The sequence below is a fragment of the Dendropsophus ebraccatus genome, chromosome 15, assembly GCF_027789765.1.
Source record: "Dendropsophus ebraccatus isolate aDenEbr1 chromosome 15, aDenEbr1.pat, whole genome shotgun sequence".
Lineage (NCBI taxonomy): Eukaryota > Metazoa > Chordata > Amphibia > Anura > Hylidae > Dendropsophus > Dendropsophus ebraccatus.
The window spans coordinates 36,171,341-36,191,779 of NC_091468.1; the positions used below are offsets into that span (position 1 = coordinate 36,171,341).

Here is a 20,439-nt window from a genome sequence, read left to right on the forward strand (position 1 = left end):
TAGTTGTTGTGCTCCCCCTTGTGGTTATAACATGTATGAAAGTTTAAAAAAATTGGGTGGGGGAGTGGATGGATACAAAGTGCAACAACACAACATGCATCAGTGTAATATTTATCGGACATTTTTGATTGTAACATTGATTTTACACATTGGATTCATTGACAGGTACACAGAATACACGTCTGTTCATTTTAATTTTCTATAACCTGAGCTCCACAAAATAATAGGAAATGTAAGTAATCACATTATATAAGAAATAGGTATTGCTCCTTCATTGTATTAAAAATATAAAAATATATATTATTCAACAGTATGGGCATTATCCATCCACTTTATGCTTGACTTTGTCACTGACTACTCTATTCACCGTCTTATATGTTTCTATCATGATGCCACCTCTGAATGGTGGATATTGGCAAGCGTTAACTGGGCCTGCATGGCAGGGTACGATCTCCGAGAATTAAGTATGAGCTTGCCGAATACTCCAATGATGACTAACACCACTGTCAGAACACAGACCAGGATCATTGTCTCTACCGGAATGAGTTTCCCTCGAGCTGTAAAGCAGAAAGCAAAGAATTGTTACTGGGGTCATTTATTAGTAATATGAGCATTTTGTCATTCATGTATCTTCCCAGGGCCTGAAATGCCCATAGACGTCATCAACCAACTGTCTGCAAATCCTAACTGCAGGGATGTACACAAGAATATGCCATATATACCACTGTATAGCTACTTATACAGCTCCTATTGAACTCATTGGAGGTATAAAGTAGTATTCAGTGTGCGCCACCTAATGGTCACTGGAGGCAAATACTATTCATGAACCATTAGGTCCAGTCTGACTAATGCCATTGTATAAGGCAGGGGTGGAGAACCTCCGGCCCGCGGGCCGCATCCGGCCCCTGAGACCTCCCGATGCAGCCCGCAGCTCCCCTGTGATGCGCGCCGCTCTGGAGGAGGAAGGAGCCGGCATACACAGCATCCTCCGGTGTCTGTGACAGCTGCCGGACACAGGAGGATGCTGTCTATGCCAGCTTCTTCCCCAGCAGAGCGGCGCGTGTCTTCAGTCTCCTGCGGGCCCCGCGCGATGACGTCATTTCATCGCGCGCCGCCTGCAGGAGAAGACCGGCACAGAGGACCTGGGACAGAAGAGGACATGGGCAGCGTGGGAGCGGAGGTAAGGTGAGTGGGATGTTTAATTTTTTATTTGGGGGTTAACTAGGCCACCAGGGACATGCCTGATGGGGGTTAACTAGGCCACCAGGGACATGCCTGATGGGGGTTAACTAGGCCACCAGGGACATGCCTGATGGGGGTTAACTAGGCCACCAGGGACATGCCTGATGGGGGTTAACTAGGCCACCTGGGACATGACTGATGGGGGTTAACTAGGCCACCAGGGACATGCCTGATGGGGGTTAACTAGGCCACCAGGGACATTCCTGATGGGGGTTAACTAGGCCACCAGGGACATGCCTGATGGGGGTTAACTAGGCCACCTGGGACATGACTGATGGGGGTTAACTAGGCCACCTGGGACATGACTGATGGAGGTTAACTAGGCTACCAGGGACATGCCTGATGGGGGTTAACTAGGCCACCTGGGACATGCCTGATGGGGGTTAACTAGACTACAAGGGGCATCACTGGGGGGTTAACTACAATAGCAGGGGAACTAGGGGAACAATACTTTGCCTTGCCCTGGGTGCTGCAAACCCACGCTACTAACTGCCGCACACGGTATGCGGCCCTCGAATGATTTTATTAATGCCCGACCGGCCCTCGACATGGAAAAGGTTCCCCACCCCTGGCATAAGGCCTTATTAACACGTTTCATAATTGTGCATGCGGAATTATGTAGGTTAGTCACATGATACTTAGTTTGCGAGTACAGAATCCGATCTGGAAAAAATAAGGATTTGTCCTATTTTCTATGTATTTTATTGAAGTCTGCAATGTTTTGCAGATGTGCGCAAAAAAATACGGATCTTTATGTATTTTCACAGGCTTAAAGTAATCATGTGACCTTTTTAGAGGCTGGGCTTCCTTTTTTAATAAGTTCATGTTTGTTAACAAGCACTGTACATTTTTTGACTGATTGTAGATGTGTTTATTTACCAAACTTCCTTCCTTCTGATAGGCTGCTCCTTCCATTGTTGACAGATCGTTTCCTAAGTTACAGACCACCACTCTGCTCTATAACAGTGGCATACCTGGTGTATATATAGCTATAGAGTAGATGTATAGAGATCTAATGTATGTATATTATATTTATTTATACACCAGCCAGACCACTGCTTTTAGGGCAGTGTGGTGGTCTGTAACCGTGTGTGCACAGGCAACGATCAAATGACGACCGAAAATGTGTTTATGTGTCGTTTATTGGTGACCATAAAATGATCCTTGATCGCTCTCAAATCTTTCGGTATATGTACACATCGTTCATTTGTAATTATGATTGTTTGTATACTAGAGTGTATGAAAGATCAGAATTATGATCATAATTGCAATCGTAACCAATGACTATCGTTCTGTGTATTATAGTGTACAATTTCAGATCGTTCCCATAAGCGCTCGTTTGCGATTGTTTATCATTAATCGGAGACAACTATCAAAAATTGATCCCTGATCCCCTGTTCTGATCAAGTGCACAAGGTCCCGTTCCCCCTGTGTACTGTATATTCTTATATACACTATCCTGGAGGAGGCTGCCCAACATGATCGCTGTGTGCAGGAGCTTCTCTACAGCAAATAGTGATTGGTGGCTCAGCTAGAAGCACTACCAGGGCGAGCAGTAATAGCAATCACTGCTCACTGTGCAGAGGCTGCTACACACAGCCAGGGTCGGCCTTAGGGAAATGGCGCCCTGTGCGAAACCTTTTTTTGATGCCATCCTCCCCTTAAGGTAACATAAAGCTCATTCATCCTCCCACAACTCCAGACAACAGCCATCACCTGACCCCCCCCCCCCGCCATACAGACAACTACCCCCCCAGCAATTCACACAGCTACCACCCCCAGCTCCCCACATAGCTACCACCCCACCCCCAGCCCTACCCCACACAACTGCCCCCCCCAAACAACTACCACCCCCAGCCCCCCCAAACAACCATCACCCCCAGCCCCCCCCACAACTAACCCCCCCTAGCCCTTCCCCACACACACAACTATCACCCCCAGCCCCCAAAACACAACTATTACCCTCAGCCCCCCCAAACAACTACCACCCCCAGCCCTCCCCCCCCACGCACAACTATCACACCCAGCCCCCCCCCCACACAAACTATCCATCCCGCCCTATCCCCACAAACAAACTATCCCCCCCACACACAACTATCACCCTCAGGCCCCCCCAACCCAGCCCCCTCCCCCACACAACTATCACCCCAACCCACTCCCACACACAACCATCAACCCTGCTGAGAGTTCTCTTACCTGAGCGCCGGCATAGCATGACTTCACTCAGACCACACCTTCCCTTACAGATTGGCTGGACGTGCGGTACGGGTGACGTCATGCTCCGGCGCTGCGCAGGAGAGGAAAGGAGCTAAGCGCTTCTGGAGGGGGGCGGCCAGGGGTGCTCCGGCAGAGAGATGCACTGCACATCTAACTACAAATAGATGTTAGATGTGCTGTGTTTCTGCCGGAGCCTGGGAGGAGGGAGGGGCGCTCAGGCAGACACACAGCACATCTAACATCTATTTGTAGTTAGATGTGCAGTGCATCTCTCTGCCAGAGCACCCCCTAGGTGGCCGGGGGTGAGGCGCCCTGTGCAAGCGCACCTTATAGGCCGGCCCTGCACACAGCAATAGTTTTAGGCAGCCTACAGTAAACGAGGGGGAATGGGATCCTGCAAGGCTTAGACAGCCCTGCAGTTCCTGACACAAACATTGGTGTTGCCCCTTACTGCTGTCACCCAACTAAGGTTGAATGGTCATTATATTACAAAGTACATGTATTTTTTTGAGTCTTTAGAGTACCCCTTTAGTGTAAGCGTCCTTTCACATGTTTATGACCTTTATAATTTTTTTTATTTATTTTGAATAGACAGTAAAAATCTAAGAATACTTGCAAGTTAACCAGAGCCATAAATGTCTGGATATCAAGCCTGTGAGGGAGTCCAGCACAGTTCTTAAAATTTACTTTGCAGGGTATGTGACTTTCCTATTCTTATTATTGGCAGTGTTAAAGTGTCAGAATGATCACACACTGAGTTATCTCCCAGTCCTGGCTGTACAAATTCTTCTTAGACTGAGGTCATTGACATTACTCACAAATGACCATCATTCTTAAAGGGAGAGGACACCTAAGGGAAAATCCACCCAAAACCAAAAATAAGAAGGTGTGTAATATGTTAAATAACAGGATTATAACTTATATCATTTATTTTAAAGTAAAGATTAGCAGTGAAATCATTGTATGTCCAGGCTATGTTAAAAAAAAAAAATCCAATGTATTTCCAAATCAGAAATCTGATTCTGAGCCATAGATTTCTACCATGAACGTGCTGTATATTAACCCCTTCAAGACTGAGCCCCTTGATGCACGGATTTCCGGGTCAAATTATTGCAATGTTCCTCCCCACCTTCTAAGAGCCATAGCACTTTTATTTTTCCACCTACAGGGCTGGTTGGGGTGTCATTTTTTGCGCCATGATCTCTAGTTTTTATTTATATCATATTGTTGTTACAGAAAAATTTTGATCGCTTTTTAATAATTTTCTTCTGATATGAAATTTTTAAAAATATGCATTCTTGATGTTCTGTATTTTTCTGTTTACGCTGTTCATCGTGCGGGAACAATAATGTTATATTTTAATAGATCGGACAATTCCACACAATACCATATATAATATGTTGTTTGTTTTTTTAATATTTCTAGTTTTATAAAACATAGCATATGCCATAGCATAGCAAAGATCAGTGTTATCGGCGATCTATGCATAGATCCTGCCTGAGAGCAGACTCTATGCATGGATGGCCGATCCGACAGGACGGAGGTAAGTGCCTTGCCCCCGCCTGTCGGCACAAGCGATCGGGACCCCCGCAGCGTATATACACGTATATGTTAATTCCTACTGCACTGAGTATGTGCAATAGGAGCGTATATATATATATATAGGGATTGCTGACGTGAAGGGGTTAAGGGCTCACTCACACTTCAGTAGGTTGGATCTGTGTTATTTCTGTTTTATTCACTTTAAGGCTATGTTCACACAATGTTTATTTTATGACAAGAACAGCATTCTTTTCATAGGAAAATATGCTGCATTGAAGTCAATACAAACGACGGCTGTTGTTCACAAAAGGTAATAAACAACGGACGTTGTTTGATACAGCTGTAGAAATAGTGAGCATGTAAATTATTTCCAGCTGTTGTGTATTGATTTCAAAGCAATGTTCACTGAAAGCAACGGCCGTTGTTTGCGCGTTGTGTGAACATAGCCTAAAAACAAAGCATGTTCCATTGGATTAGTATTGGTGTTTAAACACATGCAAATCAATAGGATTTATTTAAATGGCAAAACAGCAACAAAAAAAACAAAAACAAACTATAAATCTATAAAAGGTAACAAAAGCCTAAACAAATTTTAAATGACCATTTTTGCTTTTTTTTTCCTTCTTGCATTCTAAGAGCTATAGCGCTTTTATTTTTCTACAGGGCCATGTAAGGGCTTGTTTATCTTCTGGAACAAGTCTACTTTGTTATGGTGCCTTTCAATCTACCATAAAATGTATAATGGAACCCCTAAATTTTATTTAGGTAATTGGTGAAATTGGATAAAGAGCAATTTTGTAAGTTTTAAAGGGGTATTCCCCTCAAAATTATTTTTGCATTAATACATTGCCCACCCGCAGCTTTCCATCTTTCCAATATAAAGTTATTACAGATTCTGCACAGTTTTGCTGTTATCTAGATGCACTCACCCCCACAGAATGCCTAGAATCATCAGATCCCAGTCCACCCCGACACGCTCCCTGCTCCTGGCCCCCGACCCTCCGAGACGGCACCACGTGTCCTCACTCTCTTCAATGCGCCGGGTTAGCGCTTCTAACCCAGTCCACTGAAGGGAGGGAGGACAGTGAGACGCCGACAGCAGCTGCTGCTGCTGTTCAATGTCTCCCTCTCTGAAAGCCCGCGACCCCCTTCTTGCATCTTATTTGGTGACAGCCCGCGGCAATTCCCCCCCCCCCCCCCAATCTGGTTTCAGCCCGCCTGCAGCTATGCGCCACCCCACCCCCCACTCCACTGGTGACAGTCCGCGGCACCCGTCTCCCACACCCGCCCGCATCTCACCTGATGTGGCACCTGGCTGGTGAGACATGCACTCCAACCCCCGCATCTCACCCGGTGGCAACCTCCATCTTACCCAATAGCCTGCCGCCCGCGACACCCTACACCACCCCCCGCCCCGCATCGCACATGATGCGGTAGCTGACTGGGGCGAGATGCACACTCCAGCTCTCCCTGCCCCGCATCTCACCCGGTGCCAGCCTGCCTGCCCCCCCGCATCTCACCCGGTGGCAGCCCGACCGCCCCCCCGCATCTCACCTGACAGCCAGTCGCCGGTGCCACCCTAAGCCCTACTCCTCCGCCCGCGCATTACACAGGATAGCCGGCCGGACGGTCGCGGCACCTCCACACCACACATGATATCCATCTGGCCGGCTGCGCCAACCCGAACCCCCCCCCCGCCAGCCGGATCTCACTTGACTGACTGCCAGTCGGACGCCCGCAACACACATGATGTGATAGCCGGCCGCGGCCCCCCCCAGGATCACAGGTGATAGCTGGCCAAGGCAAACCATCCCCCCGCATCTCACCTGATAGCCGAGCCCCCCCCAGTATCTCACCTGGTAGCCGCCCCCCCCTATCTCACCTGGTAGCCGCCCCCCCCGTATCTCACCTGGTAGCCGCCGCCCCCCGTATCTCACCTGGTAGACGCCCCCCCACCCCGTATTTCACCTGGTAGCCGCCCCCCCCGTATCTCACCTGGTAGCCGCCCCCCCACCCCGTATCTCACCTGGTAGCCGACGCCCCCCCGTATCTCACCTGGTAGCCGCCCCTCCCCTCTGCTTCTCTGCTTATGTGATTCTTCACCTCCATCATCTCAGCTCGGCTTCAACACCATGTCAGCTCTGCTACATCATCTTCAGGCATAAGCATTGCATGATGGGAAATGTAGTTTCCTATCTTGCATATAGACCATCTTTTAGAAAAACTTGTAACTCAGGAACGGTGGCAGCTAGAACGATAGGAGACGGCTCAAAATACTCAGGGGGACTGTGTGAGTAAGACCAGCTAGGTTTGGGAGTATTACATTTTTTTAGCTCTTGGGGGGAATACCCCTTTAAGGGTTCTATGGGTTTGGGTGTCTAAGTTATGCACTTTACAGTAAAACGGACATGATATCTTTATTCTGTACATCAGTTTCAATGCAAAGATAGCCATGTTTACATAGATTTTCGAATGTTTTACTATTTTTTAAGAGTATTTTTTTCTTTTTTGCAAATAATTAGGATTAAAATTGCTCTATTGTGATGTCATTATTGGTGCCATTGTCTTTAGTTACTATTGGTATCAAATTTGTGTAGATTAGATGTTTTTATCACTTTTTATTATTTTTTGATATATACAGTAGTGCCTTGGATTACGAGCATAATTTATTCCGGGACCTTGTAATCCAAATCCACTCTTAAAGGAGAAGTCCGGCGAAATTTTTTGTTAAAGTATTGTTTTGCCCCCGAAAAGTTATACAAATCACCAATATACACTTTTTATGGGAAATGCACATAAAGTGCTTTTTTTCCTGCTCTTACTACTGCATTAAGGCTTCACTTCCTGGATAAAATGGTGATGTTACAACCCGACTCCCAGAGCTGTGCAGGCTGTGGCTGCTGGAAAGGATGATGGCCGAGGGATGCTCAGTGTCCCTCCAGTGCCCGGTGTCCCTCAGTGTCCCCCTGCCATCATCCTCTCCAGCAGCCACAGCTGCACAGCTCTGGGGGTCGGGTCGTGACTGCAAGTTAATTTCCTGGCAGGTCCTGTGCACACATACGAGTATGTAATGCAGCCGCCCCCTTAACCCCTTCTGCTGCCGCCTGGGTCCCGCTCTCTGTATACATTACCTCTTTCCTGCACAGGTCCCAGCATCCTGCTCTCCCGCCCAGCCAATCAGTGTGTTGCCCAGGAAGTGTGCAGAAGAGAGTTAACGGGTGGACGTACCCTTAAAGGTAACCTGTCAGCCCTGACAGCAGGCCAGAACCCATCCTACCCTGGGATACAGTGTGGGATAGTCACCCTCTCCCGGCAGTCCTGCTCCAGATGCTGGTTCTGTCACATAGAATTCTCTGCTGCGTTCATTATGCAAATGAGCTGAGTCCAATGCCCATAGGAAATCACTAAACGCTGATTTCCTATGGACATCGGACTCATTTATACTCATTTGAATAATGAGCACAGCATTGATTTCTACTCAACAGGCTCAACAGGCTCAACAGGCCCTGTATCCAGAGCATGACTGCCTGGAGAGGGTGACTATCTCAAGGTTACGATGGGATCTGGCCTGTTATCAGGGCTGACAAGTTCCCTTTAATGAAAAGGTCCATGCTTTGCGGATTTGCACTTACAGGCGCACTAATGAACGTATGAATGAGGCCTAACTCTAGACTCAAAAACACTGGAAACACCATGGTGCATGGCATTTGGTGCATGGCATTTGGTGCATGGCATTCTGCGCAAGATGTTAGTTAAGAGTCAATGGGGAAAAATAAAAAAATGCAATACCCTCAGGATATTTTTTGCTGTAGCGATACAAGGATCCAAGTGTAGCCTGGCCGATCGATATTTTGTGCTGTGTAAAGGCACTGCAAATGAATGCTGATTTAACTAATTGGTATTTGTTTGCTTCCCAACAAATCGTGACCTTTGGATTAACCCATTAGGCCAATTACAGTCTGAGCTGGGTCCCCACTGTAGCCAATGACTGACTGAGCAGGGACTCCTACATAAATGAGACATCGGGAAGATGCATGGCAGTGGGAGCAGCGTGCCGTCAGAATGGCAGCGGCAGGGGATCGGGGCAGGATTGGGTCAGAGCAGGATCCTGTTATTTATGTACTGTATACAATTTGCTTCTATATGAATATCTAGGGTTAATTGACATACCTAAATCAGCCGCCATGTCATCTGACAGCTTCAGCTGAATGGGCCCATAGGTCACAGTATGAGAAGCCGGCAGGTCTCTCCTCTCTCTGACCGCTCTTCTGTGGTTAGTGCAGTTCTATAACAGGAATAAAATAAATATACACCAGATGTGTTGTATTCCCGTGAAGAAGTAGAAACTAATAATCCAGAAATACAAATACTCACTGGTTTGCAGATAGACTCTGTGTTGTGACATATCTGCACGCTGCAATGCAGGAAGACATTGTTATAAGCCAGACCCACAAACTTGAACATCTGAATCCTGAACATGGCTTCTGCGCTCATTCCATTCATGATGATGGACAAGGTCTCGTCCAGAAACACATGGGAACAGCTGTAATAGATACATACTGTACATAAGATAAAGATTTAGTATACATGATAGACTGCATTATTATCTAGCAATGTTTCTATTTGCCTCCTAATCCAGAAGGACCACATTAGTTTCGTTTTTCTCTATACCTTAAGTGGGTAACAATAAAATAGGGGCATTGCAGGCCTAGGGCACGGATGCTCTAGACCTCGCCTCTTTGACCTTGCACCGCCAAAATAAACGTTTTTTACCGGAATACTGGCACCAGGTGGCAAACAGACCCCGGCGCCAGGTATGGATTGAGTCAAGCTAAGGAATGGTCCAAGTGGTTTGGGGTAAGTACAGACTCATTTTAAGGCTATGTTCACACACAGTATTTTTGCTCAGTATTTTGGTCCTCATATTGCAACCAAAACCAGGAGTGGATTGAAAACACAGATAGGCTATCTTCACACTCTTGAAATTAAGTGGATGGCTGTCATTTATTGGCAAATAATTGGCGTTATTTTAAAAAATTGTCCGTTGTTATGAAATAACAGCCATTATTTGTCATAAAATGGCGGCCATCCACTAAATTTCAACAGTGTGTGAACATAGCCTTTCTGTGTTTCCAATGTGATTAGATTTTTTATGCTGTTTTCCAGCGCAAGACATACTAACTAAATATAAGAAGACATGTAACATAATAAAGACTAGACCACAAACATCTGATATACGATATACATTTCAGCTTGGATTGAGTACTATTACATTTTTATTGTTGTATCCTGAAAAACAAACCCTTGTCCAAAACCGCAAACTCCAAGAAGAATAGACATGACATATTTACTTCTTCATGGCAGGAATCACAGTAAGAATTATAATAACAGTGATATATATATATACATTTTCCATATGCTCACCTATCCTGAATAAATGTGTACTGCACAGGGTGAGAAGGGTCATTGGTTGGTGTGGCCCAACATTTCTCCAATCTTATTACCAAATGCCCTGGTATCTGTAAAATAATAAGGTAGAAGTCATTTTCCTTGTCACTGATGTTGTGCCTGCTTATAAGTGAGAAACACATCTCTACCAGGAGGGGGCAGCAGATACTTATAGTTACAGACTAATAGACACCTGATCTACACTTCTCCCCATTGGAAATGGTGAAGCACATTAGTTATTCTTAAATTGAATCCAATGTCAATCTTTTTATTGCTACGTTTATGGACATTTATAGAGATATGTAGTCTTGTGACTATGTTCAAAGTAAGTAAAAAAAGAAAAAAAAAGAAAAAAAAGAGAAAAGGCGCCCACTTTTGCTATTTAAAAAGAGAGTCTGTTGTTGTTGCATTTTAATTGACCTTAATGTAATGCACTGAAGTCAGTGGACGGACGTCTATTGCAGAAAGTTTGTTAAGTTACTTAAACTACTAAAATAGTTAAAAATCTCCAGTCTTCCAGTACTTATCAGCTGCTGTATGTCATGCAGGGAGTGGTGTATTATTTCCAGTCAGACACAGTCAGGGCCGTCTTTCCCATTGGGCAGGGTAGGCGGCTGCCCGGGGGCCTATGACTCATGGGGGGCCCCAGTGGCAGCCGCCTACCCTGCAGAAATGAAGGGAAGCTGATAAGCCACCCTGTGCCCCCTCTCCCCAGTACATTACAGGGCCGCACTACGCTGCGCACTGCCCCAGCGCTCTCCTCTCCTCACATAAATAAGCTGCAGGGCCGGTCTGTGATGTGGGCGGCGGAAGCTCCTCCCCCCTCCGTTAAGCCCCGCCCCCTGTGGACTGCTCCCATGTTCCTCCTGGCCTGGGACTTCCTGCCCCCAGCAGGCCTTGGGATGGTTATGTGCGGGGCCTCACAGCAGCTGCAGCCTGTGCTGCCATAGCAGGAGACCAGCAGTGTGGAGAGCAGGAGGCTACAGGCTGCTAACCTCCAGCTACACAGCGGCCTCCAGCTACAGGGCTTCCTGACCATCCCCCTCCTGTCCTGGGCTCCACTGCAGGAAATGTCAGGTACCTGGGGCTGTAGATAGCAGGGAGGTCGGGACAGAGAAGAGGTGGGAGTCTGCAGATCTGGGCTGAGAGAAGAACACACACACACACAGCCCTACCCCTGTTCCCCCATAGCTGCCCCCTCTCCCCCAGGCTGCTTTGCCCCTGTCCACCTGTAGCTGATCTGTACCTCCCAAGCTGCAATGTGCACCCCCTCCCCCCCAGACTGCTGTGTTCTCCCCTTCAGGCTGCTGTACCCCCATACACTTGAGGCTGCTGTACCCCCCCCCCCCCAGACTGCATGTATGGCCAGGTTTAACAAAAACAAGCCTAACATGTGTAAAGATTATTTATATATATATATATATATATATATATATATATATATATATATATATCGTTACACATGTTAGGCTTGGTTCCTATTTGTGGTTTTGTTTTGTTTTTTCTGCTCCTGAGCATTGAAAGAGAGGAATGAACAACCCCCCCCCCCCCCCCCAAAGATGCTGCAAAACTGCTCCAGACAGAAGGATACACACATACAGAACAATATGCATCCATACAGAACGATGCACACCCATACAGAACCATACAGTACAATATACACTCATGCAATACAATATACACCCATACATAGTAACATAGTAACATAGTAACATAGTAAATAAGGTTGAAAGAAGACAAGAGTCCATCAGGTTCAACCTAGGAAAATCCTACTGTGTTGATCCAGGAAGGCGAAAAACCCCTATGGGGCAGAAGACAAAAGCCCCACCACAGGGAGAAACTCCCCCCCCCCCCCCCCCCCCTCCCCCGACTGCAATGGCAACCAGAACAATCCCCGGATCAACGTATCACCAGAAATCTAATGCCCATAACTTGTAATATTATATTTTTCAAGAAAAGCATCCAGGCCTCCCTTGAACTTATTTACTGAATCAGCCATGACAACATCATGTGGCAGAGAGTTCCACAGTCTTACCGCTCGTACAGTAAAGAACCCGCGTCGATGCTGATGATGAAATCTTCTTTCCTCTAGACGTAGAGGATGCCCCCTTGTCATTGTTACAGACCTAGGAGTAAAAAGACCACTACAAAAATCTCTGTACTGTCCATTCATATATTTGTACATTGTGATCAGATCGCCCCTAAGACGTCTTTTTTCTAGCGTAAATAACCCCAAGCGTGATAACCTGTCCTGGTACTGTAACCCACCCATTCCCTTAATGACCTTTGTTGCCCTCCTCTGCACCCGCTCCAGTTCACCTATGTCCTTCTTATATACCGGTGCCCAAAACTGTACACAGTATTCCATGTGTGGTCTGACCAGTGATTTATAAAGAGGCAAAACTATGTTCTCATCTTTAGCATCTATACCTCTTTTGATGCATCCCATTATTTTATTAGCCTTGGCAGCTGCTGCCTGGCACTGATCACTAAAGTTGAGTTTACTGTCCACCAATACCCCCAGGTCCTTTTCGGAAGTAGTTTTACCCAGTGTTTTATTATTTAGCACATAACTGTACTTATTATTTCTATGGCCCAAATGCATAACCTTACATTTATCCACATTAAACTTCATTTGCCATTTCTCCGCCCAAGCCTCTAGCTTCTCCAAATCCCTCTGTAATATGATATTATCCTCCTCTGTACTGATTACTTTACCCAGTTTAGTATCATCTGCAAAAATGGAGATTCTGCTCTGTAGCCCCTCTACAAGATCATTACAGAACCATACAGTACAATATACACTCATACAATACAATATACACCCATACAGAGCCATACAGTACAATATACACCCATACAGAACCATACAGTACAATATACACCCATACAGAACCATACAGTACAATATACACTCATACAATACAATATACACCCATACAGAGCCATACAGTACAATATACACCCATACAGAACCATACAGTACAATACACACCCATACAGAACCATACAGTACAATATACACCCATACAGTACAATATACATCCATACAGTACAATATACACCATACAGAACCATACAGTACAATATACACCCACATGGGGCTGCACAGCACAAGGTTGGGGGTAGGGGGGATGCGGGGACTTGATCTTGGGTCGGGGGGCCCAGTTCACAGCTATGCCCAGGGGCCCATCGTTTTGTTAAGACGGCCCTGGACACAGTGCTCTCTGCTGCTACCTCTTTCCGAGACAGGAACTGTCCAGAGCAGGAGAGGTTTTCTATGGGGATTTTCTACTGATCTGGACAAATCCTGTCTTGGACAGAGATATCAACAGAGAGCACTGGAAAGAATACAGCACTTCCTGCAGGTCTTACAGCAGCTGATAAGTATGGGAAGACTTCAGGTTTTTAAATAGAAGTAAATTGCAAATCGATGTAATTTTCCAAAACCAGTTGATTTGAAAGAAAAATATTTTCTCGCTGGAGTACCCCTTGATCAAAGGGCAATTAGTTCACCCAAGCCAGAATGATGTACCAACAGCCGTCATTGCACTCACGGGCGGCCAAATCGCAAAATGACAGACTTCATTTTTTTCCTTTTAAAAAAACGGACAGAAAAAATTATGTGTATTTATGCCCAGGTATAAAACAGAGCAGACATTTTTTTCACAGGCTCTCAGGGAAATAGGATTTCTGAGCATGAGAGACTGGCCATTAGATTCACTAACATTAAACTTACCATAAAAACTCTAACAAATATATTGTCATCAAGTTTAAGAGATGGGACTGTGGTCCACATGTCCTGGAAGTCTTCATCTTTGTACAGCATCATGGAGACAGAAAAGTTGCCATCTTCTGTACTTAAAGTTATGGTTCTGAAAAGTAGGCGTACGCTTGTATGAATAGACAATATAGTTAAAGGGGTATTCCCATCTAAACTGACAATGTTATACTTGTAGGGCTTGTCAAGTTAAAGGGAAACTATCAGCAGGATAAACAAATCAAACCTGCTGAAAGCTCCCTATTGCACACGGGGCACAGAGGATGAAGGTATGTCTCTTACCTTCATCCTCAGCGCAGTTTCTGTGCATTTGGTTGTTCAATCCTGCTTCTAGTAAGGCCATTTGGAGCACTGGGGGCAGGGCTACCACCTCAAGAGCACTGAACTGGCCCGCCCCCAGATGACCCACTCAGATAATCATTAGAAGGATGGGGCAGGTCGGCAGTCGCACGATTAAACTTTAAACTGCACAGAAACTGTGCCAACAATGAAGTTAAGAGACCACCAGCCGCCACCTCCTCCAGAATGATTGACAGCCGAAGGAGCCAGGGCCTGAAGTTACAGACAGCGGAGGACTAGAGAAGCCAGATGCCAGATCATAAGCAGCGTGGATGATAGCTATAGACTGCTTTGTGATCTGGAAACTGATAGCATAGATATATACATATCTGTGCTGTCAGTTTCCCGGGCTGCATAAATGATACAAGGATTGTTTGTGCACCCCAAGCCCCTCGATTTGTTGTGCCACGTAAAGCCACTGCTAACGAGCACCGATTGAAAAATCTGTAGGTATAAAAGGACCTGAAATCAAGGCCACCGGCTGCAGTAGTAACCTGAAAGGTGCAGCACCTGTATTTTGGACATTTGAAGCAAATCCTTCCTCCCCTGACCACCTATTGAGCTGGGGGCACTGCTCAATAGATATCAATAAATCATTCTGAATGAACCTTTTTCACCTGAGCCTGTGTATTAAGGAGCGGCCTGTCAATTTAGGATGAGTTCATCTTAGAAGTAGCGGCTGCGGTCAGCGGGGGATACCGGAGACACTGCAGGAGGACACCGGGGGAACGCAAACAGATAAGCATAGGCTCTTTACTATTTTTTATAACCCCTTTAATCCCCCCATAAATGACTATTGGGAAGCTGATTTATAATATATAATCACTTACCTAATATCAACACTGATCCTGCTCTCCCCATTTGGCTGCTGCACCATGTAATTGATTGGGTAGCGACAGGAAAATGTAATATTGATGTAAGACCTTGTGACCACATCAGAGGAATTACTGTGTATAGTGTTAATAAATACAATATGGGAGTCGTCGGATGCCTGAAACACAACATCATAGACAGTTAGTGTCAGCTGACGCTGCATTATCTGAGGTCCGGGATTAAAGCTCATGGAAAATGGGATTACTACAATGCATTCCTATATGTCTAACAATTAACAGAGATTCACATTGCAACACCCTTTGGAACAATGGTTACAAGTAGGTGACACCAGGAAGCAGCATATGAGCATCTTGCAATTGTTTGGAGGGGAAAATGGCCAAATTATGTATCAGGCTGAAGACGGCCAAAAGACAGGATGAAGAAGAGACAATAGAAACAGATCTTGAACTAACCTGCATCCTTAGGCCTTATTCACATGTTTATTGACTCTTTAGGCCCGCTATTTTTAGGCTACATTTACACGTCCTGTAAAATTGTCCATGGTTGCAGATCCCCACCCATGGACAATTTTAGGAGCCATTCACACGATCTGTGCCGCGACCCCCACCGTCATCTGCACTGCAAAAAAATAGGACATGTCCTTGTGCAGATCACCGCATGGATCCACTCGCCGCCAGGCAGCAGAGATGACTAGATGACAAGACAACTGGTTGTCTTCTGCACTCCTGTCATCTCTACTGCCGGGCGGCTGTTGGGGGATTCGTGCTGCGATCCTCTTCTGGTCATTGCGGCACGGATCGCTGTGGGGGTCGCAAAACGGATCATGTGAATGAGGCCGTACCCCGTGATCCGTGACAAATAGTCCGTAATAGCATCACTGGTGCATCCGCAAAAATATAACATCCGTGCATCCATGATAAACACGGATCCCATAGACTTCTTTTGGCGAATCCCGATCCGCACTAGGACGTGTCTTTTCTTTTTAATGGAACGGATTGCGGATCCATGAAAAAGTGCAATGTGTGAATAGCACAATAGAAATCAACTGGCAAATCAACTTTGCAGGAAATGTGAATCTGTGTTTTCATGGACGTCGCAGATGTCACATCCGTGTAAAACACAGATCGAATCAAAGCAAACTAGTTCATTTATTTATTTTTGTTTACCAGTTCAACATTTTTGGATGCACTGCGGATGCTTCTAAATAATATGTGCAGATACAGTGTTCGGTCCGCAGATCTCTCCGAGGACCAGAAGAGCCAGGAAATAAGGCGCACACCGGCTTCAGAATACGTGGTTTCAAAAGATGGATTTTAATAGTCTCATAGAGGCAACGCGTTTCGAGGTACCATGTACCCCTTTATCAAGCAGGGGTATCATGTCTCTCCTGCTTGATAAAGGGTACATGGTACCTCGAAACGCGTTGCCTCTATGAGACTATTAAAATCCATCTTTTGAAACCACGTATTCTGAAGCCGGTGTGCGCCTTATTTCCTGGCTCTTCTGGTCCTCGGAGAGATCTGCGGACCGAACACTGTATCTGCCTTTCTCCTTTCCCGGATCCTTGGCTTGGATCGCGGTATCGACAACCGGAGCCTGGCTGCCACGGCCATTATCATATCTACACTGACAGCGCTCAGAGGTGTTGTGGTCTTAGCACAACACCACCAGGTGAGCAGTTTTATTTAAAACTGTTTTTTTCTGCCCTTTAATTTACTATATTACCCTATGGCGCCTCGTTTCTCACCTTCTTTTTAGCCTTCTTTTCCTAAATAATATGTGGAATACAGCCCCAAGTTTTTGACAGATCATTGATCAATGGTAAACAAAGCATTGACAACAGATCTTGGGGTCTTGAAAAATTCCTTTTTTAAATGGTTTCAGGCTGGTCAACAAAAAACAAGAAAAACAAACAAACAAAATAAACAAACAGGAAAACCAGTACTCTTGGATCCATTATGCTTGCCAAACCATTGCCCCCTGTTGATGTTCACTTCCTGGTCCCATCTTGACATGAAGGAAATACCTACTCAGCCAGTTACTAGCTGCAGTAGTGATCTGCCAGTAATTGACTAAGAGGGCATTGGAATGGCAGCCATAGCGGATCAGAGAGGTGAGTGCTACTTTTTTGTACTTAGTCTGACTTAAAAAAAAAAAAAAAACCCGCATTCCACTGGACAACCCTTTTAAAGTCTTCAGAATGATGTTATAACATATATAATACGAACTGGAGAGAGTGGAACGGCTGCACATCCCATCTATGGCTGATACTAATGCCGCTAGGCCTATATTAAAAATCAACACCAGAGTGTCTGTATATGAATTGATCAAGCCATATTGCCCCGTGTACCAGCGCGCAGGTCCTCTGGTCCACACGGGTCCCTACGCTAACTCCACACTGTGTCGGTCAGCGACCGCCAACCCCGCAAAGCGTGCACATGCAGGGAAGCCTAGCGGCACTAGTATCAGCCATAGGTGTGAGGTGCAGCACTCTGTTTCTTCCCTGAACCGCATTTTGTTTCTCTCCTTTCTCCGTGTATTGCACTCCTCCTGGTGAGACCCACATGACCGCAATTAGCAGGAGACACCTGAGTGCACATGGTTTTAATCCCTCCTGTTTTTTCCCATTCTGTTTGCTGCAGCTATGGTGAGTGCAATACCTCATCCAGACTTGTGCTGTTTGGGGGCGACCTTCTCCGCCGGCGGTGCTGGCCGGGTTCTGGTGTGGTGTTTTTGGGTCTGGTCCTGTGGCATGGGGGTCGCAGGGCCGTCCCATGGCCCCCGTTCCCTGACTGTGCACGCCTGCGGGGTTGGTGGCCACTGACTGGCACGGTGTGGACTTAGTGTAGGGACCCATGTGTATCAGATACCGGCACGAGGTACATGGGGCAGTATGGCTTGATCAATTCATACACAAAATTCTGATGTGTTTTTTATTTAGCCTAGCGGCACTAGTATCAGCCATAGGTGTGAGGTGCAGCACTCTGTTTCTTCCCTGAATAACATATATAATATTGTTTATTGTAGAATTTTACCAGTATAGTCCCACAGTCTGAGAAATTTGTCAGAATGCTGAATATATAGAAGTCATCAGCTTCTCTTCCGCGACATTCTGGGTCGTTCAGGTGCAGATCAGAAATCTGAAGGAGACATTAAAGATGTTAAAGATTCATGCTATATATATATGTGTGTGTGTGTTCAAAGCATGCTGCTTTTGCTGAAAAATGCCACAGGCAAACGAGTAGAGACAGATAATACAGCAGATTTTGCAAACATGCTGTATAGAGAGATAGTCTGTTGTGTAGAGTGATGTTCTGCAGAAGCTCTTGGTGGGGAATTGGCAGAAGTGCTCTTGGAGGAGAGTTTGCAGGGTGATACCGAGCTGGGAGATAGCCATGAATTCTGGGAATTGTAGTACAGATCAACTGCTCAAGGAGGAAGTAGTGAGAGGACATCTTAAGGGTGAGTATTACAGACACATAAATCAAATAGTTTGGTGGTTTTAGAACAGGGGAAGACAGGTAATCAATGCTATATTTTTTCATTGCATTTGTATTTTTTCTTTACCTGATGTAGGAATACTCCTTTAAGAGTTACAAAGACTATCCCAAGGAGTGTTTATACAGATTGTGCTATTACACGCCAGTATATCTTTGTTTAATCTGTAATAAAGGGGTACTCCAGAGTTTTTTTGTTAATACATTGCTTAAGGTATAATAAATGTATTCTTTTTTCTTTATATACCAACACTTGTTGAGTGGCAGCAGGAGGGGGCAATCACAGGGTGAGGGTGTATGGGCGATGTTGGGAAATCCTCCTGACATTATACCTCAGACTGAAGCCCCAAATGTGATGTTGTCAGTGCCTAAAATAGATCAGTAGACTGGAATCTACATACACCGGAGTCCATGCATGTGAATGGGACTTAGCTGAGCTACAGCATCAGACACAGCTGCAAGGAAAAAACACATAGGAATATATATACAGTATATATATATATATATATACTAATATATATATATTTATATAGTTCCCAAATATTCACATTGATTTGAAGGAGAAGTCCGGGAAAAAAGTTTTATTAAACTATTGTATTGCCCTCTAACAGTTATACAAATCCCCAATATACACTTATTACAGGAAATGCTTATAAAGTGCATTTTTTCCTGCACTTACTACTGCATCAAGGCTTCACTTCCTGGATAACATGGTGATGTCACTTCCTGGATAACATTGTGATGTCACAAACCGACTCCCAGAGCTGTGCGGGCTGTGGCTGCTGGACCATTTTATCCAGGAAGTGAAGTCTTGATACGGTAAAGTTTTGGGGGGCAATACAATACTTTAATAAAAATTTTCGCTGGACTTCCCCTTTACTGTTATGACAATATAGAATTCATTGAACTTACATAAATCGGAGGGCTCTTTGTCAAGAAAAACCTGCTTGGAATCTCCACTTCTATTAAGTCCTTTGTGCAAATGACTGTTTCATTGATTTCTGCATAAAAAATTATATTATATTAGGGTAGTTCCAAAACAAACAAACAAAACAATAAAAACATACTGTATGTTACTATGTTCTCAAGTGGGTTGGGGCTTTCCGCCAGGTTTTCCTTAAGCCTTCCTTAAGCTATGTTCACTCTAAGTTTTTAGGCCATTTTTTTCTATTCAGTGGGAAAGCGTCCCTTAAATCTTACTCAGATTACTTTTTGTAGGTAATTGTTATGGACATAGAATAAAGTGCCAGATACAGTTTTAAAAGGGTATTCCAAGCTACAGGAGGTGGGGAAAAAAACATACTTACCTAGCTCTGGTCCTCTGCTGCTCACCCACAGTTTCTGCATGTTTCTTCATCTTCATTCTTATGAGTGCTTAAAGAGTACCTGTCATTTAAAATAACTTTTGGCATGTCATCAGGCACATAAAGAGACCTGTTGCAATCAGGAGATATAGACAGGGAGAGAGCCCTACCACTGTGCAATCCACTCCCCGCCTACTAGTTTCTTCCAACAGTCATAGACTATATTGAGACTAAA

At 45.2% G+C, this 20,439-nt stretch overlaps 1 protein-coding gene across 1 annotated transcript; it reads right to left on the minus strand.

The window, feature by feature from the left end:
- Positions 1-158: 158 nt before the first annotated feature.
- LOC138774016 (pancreatic secretory granule membrane major glycoprotein GP2-like) lies at positions 159-20,247 on the minus strand. The gene is made up of 9 exons (XM_069954558.1): positions 20,208-20,247; positions 19,813-19,901; positions 18,439-18,543; positions 15,400-15,560; positions 14,189-14,324; positions 10,426-10,520; positions 9,376-9,544; positions 9,172-9,286; positions 159-557 (listed from the first exon to the last, which is right to left on the minus strand). Exons 1-9 carry the CDS (start codon positions 20,245-20,247, stop codon positions 385-387), a joined length of 1,083 nt encoding a protein of 360 aa, XP_069810659.1. The 3' UTR covers positions 159-384.
- Positions 20,248-20,439: the final 192 nt, after the last annotated feature.